General features: G+C 42.7%; 1 protein-coding gene across 5 annotated transcripts in view; it reads left to right on the top strand.

Annotated features, from left to right (window-relative positions):
• Positions 1–5,050: 5,050 nt before the first annotated feature.
• RNLS (renalase, FAD dependent amine oxidase) overlaps positions 5,051–8,920 on the top strand; it is a 262,250-nt gene continuing 258,380 nt past the window's right edge. For 4 of the 5 annotated variants that reach the window (XM_080822618.1, XM_080822617.1, XM_080822615.1 and 1 more), the window contains exons 1-3: positions 5,075–5,259; positions 6,425–6,530; positions 7,210–7,352. In XM_080822618.1, coding sequence (XP_080678744.1) covers positions 5,142–5,259; positions 6,425–6,530; positions 7,210–7,352 — 367 coding nt within the window. In that variant the 5' untranslated portion in view covers positions 5,075–5,141. Of the gene's footprint in view, positions 5,260–6,424; positions 6,531–7,209; positions 7,353–8,920 lie in introns of all 5 variants that reach the window. The other variant, XM_080822616.1, reaches the window with a different exon arrangement.

Genomic DNA, 8,920 nt, shown 5'->3' with positions numbered 1-8,920 from the left:
AAAGCCCGGGGGAAGCCTGGGTGACTCAGTTGGTTGGGCTTGTGCTTTGGTTCAGGTCATGATCCCAGAGTCCTGGGATCGAGTCCCGCATCGGGCTCCTTGCTTGGCAGGGAGCCTGCTTCTCTCTCTGCCTGTGCTTGCCACTCTGCCTGCTTATGTACTCTCTAAATAAATAAATAAAATTAAAAAAAAAAAACAAAAAAACCTCCAAAGCTTGGAAAAATTAAGTAACTTGTCTAAGGACACACAATGTATAGTTGGCAGTCAAGAATTTGACTCATTCTGGCTTCATTCCCACATCAGTGCTTTTCCAGCTGTCCTCTTTTGTAGCACAAAACCCTCTTTGAGGTCTCCATTATAGAATTGTTTAGCCCAATTCCAAAAACTTTATCATATACTGCAAGTTAATTGATACCTGAATTAATGATGTAATGATATTCTTATCAGACTAACACTTGTTTATTTCCTTTAAAGATTTTGTTGATTTATTTGGGAGAGTGTATGTGTGTGTGTGAGAGAGAGAGAGAGAGAGAGAGAGAGAGAAAGAGAGAGAGCACAAGAAGGGGGAGACTCAGAGGCAGAGGCAGACGCCCCACTGAACGGGGAGCCAGATGCAGGACTCTGGGGTCATGACCAGAGCCAAAGGCAGACACTTAACTGATGGAGCCACCTAGGCTTCCCTGGACTAACACTTGTTTAAAGTATGTTTAACGGTTGTTGGGTTTTGGGGAGGAAAGGGGGATGAAGAGAATCTTAAAACAGTGAGAAAAAGAACTTGTTATCTATAATGGAACCCCCATAAGACTATCAGCAAATTTTTTTAGCAGAGACTTTGCAAAATATATATATGCAAAAATATATATCCTATATATATGTATGTATGTGTGTGTGTATATATATATAAATATATATATTTAGGATTTTATTTTATTTGACAGACAGAGATCAGAAGTAGACAGAGAGGCAGGCAGAGAGGGGGGGGGAAGCAGGCTCCCTGCTGAGCAGAGAGCCTGATGTGGGGCTCAATCCCAGGACCCTGGGATCATGACCTGACCTGAAGGCAGAGGCTTTAACCCACTGAGCCACCCAGGCACCCCTATTCAATACATATTGAATATATATTCAAAGTGCAGAAAGAAAGGAAGAAAGGAGGGAAGGGGAAAAAAAAAGAAACCTGCCAACCATGAACATTCAACAAACCAGCAAAGCTGCCTTTCAAAATGGAAGGGAAGATAGTTTTTCAGACAAGTAAAAGCTGAAAGACTTTATCACCAGTACTAGTTGGGCCTTACAGTAAACATTAAAGGGACTTCCTCAAGCTGAAATGAAAGGATGATAATAAGTAACAGGAAATCATGTGAAACTATAAAACTGCTAAGGTAAATATATAGTTGAATTCAGAAAACTCTAGTGTTTCGTGGTGGTGGTAAATCTTGAGATTTCTCGCAAAGCTGGTAGAGAACAACTGTGAAAGGGAAAGTAGGAAAGGCAAATCTGCCTGACTGCAAAGGCTTTTCTAGACATATTAGTAAAAAGTACTTTTCAGCAGTTCAGAAGGTGGAAATTGGCTTCCTTAAAATTCTGTCTACCATTTAGAAAATCTTCATTTACTTATACATGTCCTGTTTGAGGACTGCTGTCCCAGGACCACTGTCCTATCCAGTACTTCAGTCCCTTTGGCAATATCCCCCATTGTGCCCATCCACGTTCCAAAGGTATCCCCACTGGAGAGCTACTTCATGAGGAAGTGTGTTCCATTTTTAGATGCACCTACTTAAAATTATTCCTTAAATTTCTTCTTTGAGAATATCTATATTCTCAATAAATAACATAGATATTTAATATATAATACAGATAATATCTATATTATTCCTTAAGTATCTTTAAGCCAGAATCTAGTTTCTTATAATTTTCATCAACTGATTTTAGTATACTGATGTATCCAATTATTTTTCTTTCTTAAGATCTTTTACGTGTTTGAAGATGGTTTTCATGTTTTCCTGACGTTTTTTCTTCAGGCTAGCAATCTAGCAATCTTTATCCCTCTTACCTATTCAAATAAGATAATTTCAAGTCTGCTTACCATCCTGGACATTTTTCCTTTGAATGGCCCCGATTCTCAATGATCCTTTTGAAATCTGGGGTCCAGCACTGAACCTTATATTCTAAATGTGATCTGAGCAGTGTAAATAGTGTGGGACTATCACCTTTCTTGTTCTGCACACTCTAATCCATTTATCATAGTTTAGGTTTATATTTCGTTTTTTGTCTTAACAGCTTTATTATACTGTTAACTCAGAATGAACTTAAGGCCAAGTAAATTTTTTTTTTTTCTTAAGTAGGCGGCACATGGGGTTTGAACTCACAACCCTGAGTTCAAGACCTGAGCTAAGATCAAGAAAACATTTAACTGACTAAGGCACCCAGGCACCTAGACTAAGTAAAATTCTAAGCTCTCTTTCCTTGATTCTGTAAAATTATTTTCTAGATACAAAGGTAAAACTTCAAAGACTTCAAAGACTTCAAACCTCCTCCATTTTTTTGGTTAAATTTGTTTCAGTGACTTCTATTGAAATCTCTTAAATTCCTGATCTTAAACTAACCCTATGAGGGTATTCACCTTAATTTTATGCCGTCAAAAACTGATTTGCCATTAATGATTATCGAAGTTATCAATAATACGGTTAGTGAGAACAGACAGAGCTGTGCCTCACACAAGCAGACATCCTTTGCTGACTGGCGTGATATTTTTATATTATTACAGTATATTATACCATTAAAAAAAGCACTCTCTGAGAAAGTATTTTCAATACTGAAACTGCCCCACTGAATTACCTTTCAGCCTATCTTAGTTTAAGCATAATTCTTGAAAGGCTTGTATACCTTCTAGGCAAAGAGTTACTGAGCTCTGTTTCTGAGAATTCTGACTTTGATTCTAGTTTCCAGGGATACTGTATTGACTATGACAACATTTCTGTCCTCTTAAATTCTATTAAGTAAACAACAAATAAGTAGGCAAGAAAGCAAGATAACTTCTAAAAGTGATTGGGTAACATGAAGGAAATGAAACAGGTTGGGGGAATAGAGTCACAGGGTGGTTCTTTCAAGTCAAATGGTTAGAGAAGTCTTCCTTTGGGTGACTTCTAAGCGGGACTTAAATGAACAGAAAGAGCCAGGCTTGCAAAGATCAGGCACAGGAAAGAAGAGAAAAGGTCCAGGTGGCTAGGAGAGTAAATATAAACACCTGCCCTAGCTATTTTGAAATCCTACTTTCTTTAGTTGTCTAGTCATTCTCAAATGTCCCAGAAAGATGCACTAGTACCAGTGGCCAAACGTGGACCTACAACCCTACAGTTATAGCTCTGGGCTGATAGACCCCATTCTGGAGATTGGAGATGGGGGAAATGTGGGTGGTTATACTAGTCCTTAAAGACTAATGAGAAATCACAAGCCATCATAGCCACTTCCATTCAGTGCTCATAACCATCCCCAATTCTACATACTTTTTTTTTCCCAATTCTACATACTTTTTAAAGGACATATTATTGATCACACCAGGAAAGGAAAAGAATGAAGAATTCATGCAAATGAACAATACTAGAAATACAAGTCAAAGAAAGTATGCTCTGTACTCAAGAACTACATTAACAAAGGCTTACTGCTTTCACTGATATGTGGAAAATCTATTGGGGAACATAAAATAATTCCATTTAGCTACAGCACAGGACATACAAAGATTACCAAGGTTAAGATATAAAGATAGGTTGGGGAAATATCACTGAACAATTTTTAATGCCAAGCAGTTGAACTTGGTTCTGTATGAAACTGAGAGCTATTGCAAGTTTTCTTTCTTTCTTTCTTTTTTTTTTTTTTTAAAGATTTTATTTATTTATTTGAGAGAGAGAGAGAAAAAGCATGCGAGGGGAGAGGTCAGTGGGAGAAGCAGACTCTCTGCCAGACTCCGGGATCATGACCTGAGCCGAAGGCAGTCGCTTAACCAACTGAGCCACCCAGGTACCCCTAGACGTTAATGTATCTAATAACATTGAGGTAAACACATTTTTATGTAAACCTTAATGTATAGCTATATATTATTTCCCCCAGATAAATGTCTAGACCTGGTATGTTTCATTCAAAGGACAGAGTTTTAGGATTTTTGATATGTTATCAAACTCTACTCCGGTTTGCTATTTATATTTTGTCCTGTGCATTTTGTAACACACAAGTTGTAAATAACTATGTATTTAATGTTTTTCTGTTCAGTTCTTTTATTCTTATGTCTTTTTACAGGCTGTAATTCATCTGTATTTCATCTATATTTTCTTTTATCAGATATATGTACTATTGGTCCACCACCAATTTGATGTATGGTAATTTCTTCATAAGGGGGCATAAAGAAAAACTTCAAATTTTTAAATGTTTTCATTATCTGGCTACCACTGTCAACTTTCTTAGCACTTCTCATAGCTATCCATTTTCTCTAGTTTTCCAGGTAATAATTTACCTACAACCTAGGGTAACTGAATTCTTTATTTTTTTTAACGGTTCATAGTTCTCATTGCTTTTTGTTATTTCACTGAGAATGTCCAGGACAATGTTGGAGGGAAACCAACCGGTCATGTGTCCTTGTCTTGCTCATCTTTATATACCTCAGAGCACGTGGAATGTGTTCTAAAATATGTCCCGAAGAGCCGAGTGATCTGAAGTTTTCTGGTGAATGGTCACAAATCTGACACGCAGACGTTACTGTCCCCATTTGACAGATGGAGAAACTGAGGCTCAGGGTTACAGGGCAGCCGCAGAGCCCGGGGCCAATCTGAAAAGGACAGCTCCGGCACTCACACGTGCTTCCGGGGGAGGTGAGCAGCGGCCTTCCGGGTCCCTCCCTCCGCATTGCGGGACTGCGCTGTCACTCCCGCAGCGGCTCCAGCTTGCGGCGCTGCTGTCACGCTCCATCCTACATCCCTGCCCCCTCCGCGAGGCTCGGGAGCACCGGGCGTGGCCCGCCCCGCCCCGCGGCCCGCTCGCCTCCCGTCTGCCCCCTGGAGGCCGGTGGGCGGCACTGCGCGCGGGCGGGGCGGGGCGGGCCTGGAGCGCGGAACCCGACAGCCGGGTGCGGCCTCGCCCCGAGACCCCGGGCCATGGCGCGGGTGCTCATCGTGGGCGCCGGGCTGACGGGAAGCCTGTGCGCAGCGCTGCTCAGGAAGGAGGCGCCCCGTCCAGTGCACCTCACGGTGTGGGACGAGGCTGGGGACTCAGGTGGGTCGTGGGGTGGTCGAAACCGGGGAAAGGAAGCCGGCGCCTGCTGGCGGCCCACCCCGGGAGGTCTGTGGGACGATCCGGTCACCGCGGCCGCCACCTCCCGCCGGCGACATGCGCGGTGCACGCCCGGTCACGTGACCGGAGCCTCCAGCTCCCCGGAGAGGCCCGAGAGGGGCGGAGTAGGCGGTGATCCCCGCGCGGGCTAGGGAGTGGGAGGAGCCCCGCGGGGCGGGGAGGGAGGAGCGGGAGGAGCCCCGTGGGGCGGGGAGGGAGGAGCGGGAGGAGCCCTGGGTAGGAGGAGGGGGGTCACTAGGGGGAGTAGGAACATCCCGCGCGGGGTCAGGAGCGTGAGGAGGAAGGACACCCGGGATGGAGGAGTGGGGGTTTGGGGCGGGAGGAGCCCCGCGCGGGTCAGGGAGGAGGAAGGAGCCTAGGGTAGGAGGAGAGGGGGGCAAGGAGAGAGGGAGCCTCGGTCAGGGTCCGGGAGGAGCGGGAGGAGCCATGGCGGGAGGAGCACAGGTGGGGGGACCGAGAGCTGGAGGAGTCCCTGCGGGGTCAGGGAGGAGGAGCGGGAGGTGTGCCACCCCGAGGGCAGCCCAGGAGCTCAGGCAGTTTGCACAGCTTGGGCCTACCCCCCTTGGCCAGTGCGCGTTTTTTTTGTTTGTTTGTTTTGTTTTTTGTTTTTTTGTTTTTGATCTCGGCCTGGCTGTGCCTTCCAGGCCATCTGCACATGTCGAGGATCCCAGACTGCCCTTGGACCAGGACTTTACCAAGATCTAGTTTACAGACTCCTTTTTTTCTCACGAAATCCCATTGCGGGAATGAAAACATGCTCCCAGTGATTATTCTGACATCGCATGCGTTATTTCGTTGGATGTTCTCCACGCACCCATTCCTGTTTAAATGTGTGAATCCAGGGGCCAGGCACAGCGCTGAACACCGCGGCACGGTCCATGTGTCCTCTTTAAAAATACCTCGCAGTGACCAAATGGTCCTAACGATGGTAGAGGACAAAGCCCAGAACTAAAACAGAAGAGCACAACAACGTCCTTTTTGAATACAGCCCTAATCTGTTTGGCCCACCCAGGGGTGCATAATTGAGGTGTTCATTGCAGAAGGTTCATTCTGATGCACTAAGATGTTTCTTGTGAATGAATCCAAGGGGGAAGAATGACGACAGCCAGGAGCCCCTATAATCCACAGAGCACGGTTGACTTGGGTGCCCAGTACATCACCTGCACACCTCACTATGCCAAGCAACACCAAAGGTGAGTTAGTTGGCAGGAATCAATCTTCATGCCCGTTGGATGTAAAAAGATAGAAATCATCCATTTTTAACAGAGTGACACCTTGCCCCTTGTAATATAGTGAAGATATAATAACGTCATTGATGGCGTTAGCCTGAGTAAAGTGGAAAGCCAGAGTCCTTGCCTCCCAAGGGTGGTCCTGGAGACTGGAACAGACTCTACATCCAGGGCTCGATTTAAATATGAATTACTGTGCTGTGTTGGCAAAGTAGGACAACTAGTCAGTCTCCACCAAATCAAAATGGGGGAACTGCATACCTTTCTATGTTCACTGACTGCAATTCTGAGATATACAAGAAAAATAGGCCTTCAGCTAATGTCAGCAAGATTTATAGATTCGTAAAACGTTTCTGTTCTTCACCTGGATGATGGTTTACTGATTTTTTAAGGAAGCTCTGTGCCCCACGTGGGGCTTGAACTCACCACCCCAAGACCAAGAGTCCCCTGCTCTATTGACTGAGCCAGCCAGGTGCCCCTTGAATTGTTTTCTTAACATAAAACATTCACTGAGTCGATCGTATGAAGATTTCTAGTTATTATGTAGAGTGATACTCTCTAAGAATTCTTGGAAGAGAATACAGTATTTTTAAGCTAACTGATACTGGTATTTAATTATATCATATATATTGATTTATTTCAGTTTTTATGATGACCTGTTAGCTCTTGGCATTTTGAAGCCTCTGACCTCTCCTATTGAAGGGATGGTGATGAAAGAAGGAGACTGTAACTTTGTGGCACCTCAAGGAGTTTCTTCAATTATTAAGCACTACTTGAAAGAATCAGGTGGGGATAGGAGTTTCTCTGCTTTCTTTTACTATTGGCATTTAAAGATAAAAGTTGTAAACAAAATTAAATATTAATACTATAAAGAAAGTTATAAAATAGATGTTCTTCTCTTTACCAATAGCTGATTTTCTTTTATCCCTAATAATAGTTTTCAATGTATGCTTCTAGAAAAAAACTTTATGCATCTGTGTATTGATTTACATGGCTGCCTCTATTTATTTATTCATGCGTGTTTATATTTATTCTTTTTAAGTATACCAATGGGATTATTTTTCATAAACCGACACCTTGTTTGGTCTGTTTGTAATAAATCAGTCCCCCCCAGTTATCTATCTGTCTGCCTCCTATTGGTTCTGTTTCTCTGGAAAATCCTAATACATCATCATAAACTGAATCATATCTTAGGTCTATTTTCATAACAACAAATTCAGTATGCTTCATTTTTCTCAATGCCTGTTCAGTGTTATATGATTTCTTTATGAATAAATAAATTCATTGCTTATGTCAGGATTAGCTTTCTGGAAAATATTTAGGTTGTTGGTGGGGTGAGGGGTGGTTTTGGTTTTTGCTAATACCGATATTGCTGCATTGTTTAAGTGTGACACACTTCTTTAGGCCTATCTGTAGGACCAGTTTCTAACAGGACAGTTGCTGTGTCAAATGGTATTGTGAATTTTTAATTAAACTAAGTGTTTCCATCTGTTCCTCTTAAAGAATATCTCGTCAGCAGTGAATGAGGAGGTGCCTGGGTGGCTCAGTCAGGTAAGCATCCGACTCTTGGTTTTGGCTCAGGTCACAGTCTCAGGGTGGTGAGATAGAGCCCCACTCTGAGCTCAGTGGGGAGTCTGCTCGAGATTCTCTCCCTCTCCCTCTGCCCCTCCCACTCGTGTTCTCTCTCTAAAATAAGTAAATAAGTCTTTTTTTTTTTTTTTTTTAGTAAATAAGTCTTTTAAAAAACTAAAAAAAAAAGTGAGTGAAAATTTCTCTCTCTGCGCATCTTGATATTAGGGAGATTTTTAATTTTTGCCAGTGGGGCAGGTTAAAGCTGGTGTCTTTTTGTGTTCTGATTTGCACTTCCGTAGTTATGACTGAGTTCATGCATCTTCGTGTTTTTAGCGAGCTCTTTCCACCTTTTTTCTGTGAATTTCTTATTTATGACTTTGTCCATTTTCTATTAGGATTTTCATTTATTCTTTATGTATTTTATGAATGTTTTGAAAATGACCTTTTTTAGAAAAGTTGATAAATGATCTTGGATGATAAATGATTTGTTTTTTTTTAATCTTTTAATTTTTTAAAGATTTTATTTATTTTTGTGAGAGAGAGAGAGAGCGCGCATGTGCATGAGGCAGCAGGCAGAGGGAGAAACAGATTCCTCGCTGAGCAGGGTGCCCGACCCAGAACTCAATCTCAGGGCCCGGGGAACATGACCTGAGCCGAAGGCAGATGCTTCACTGACTGAGCCCCCCAGGTGCCCAACATTTTTTGTTGTTGTTGTTGTTTTTAAAGATTTTATTTATTTACTTATTTGACAGAGACAGAGATCACAAGTAGGCAGAGAGGCA

This window comes from Martes martes (assembly GCF_963455335.1).
Source record: "Martes martes genome assembly, chromosome: 14".
Lineage (NCBI taxonomy): Eukaryota > Metazoa > Chordata > Mammalia > Carnivora > Mustelidae > Martes > Martes martes.
Note: the sequence above shows the minus strand (reverse complement) of the source record. Positions and strands in the feature narration are given on the sequence as shown.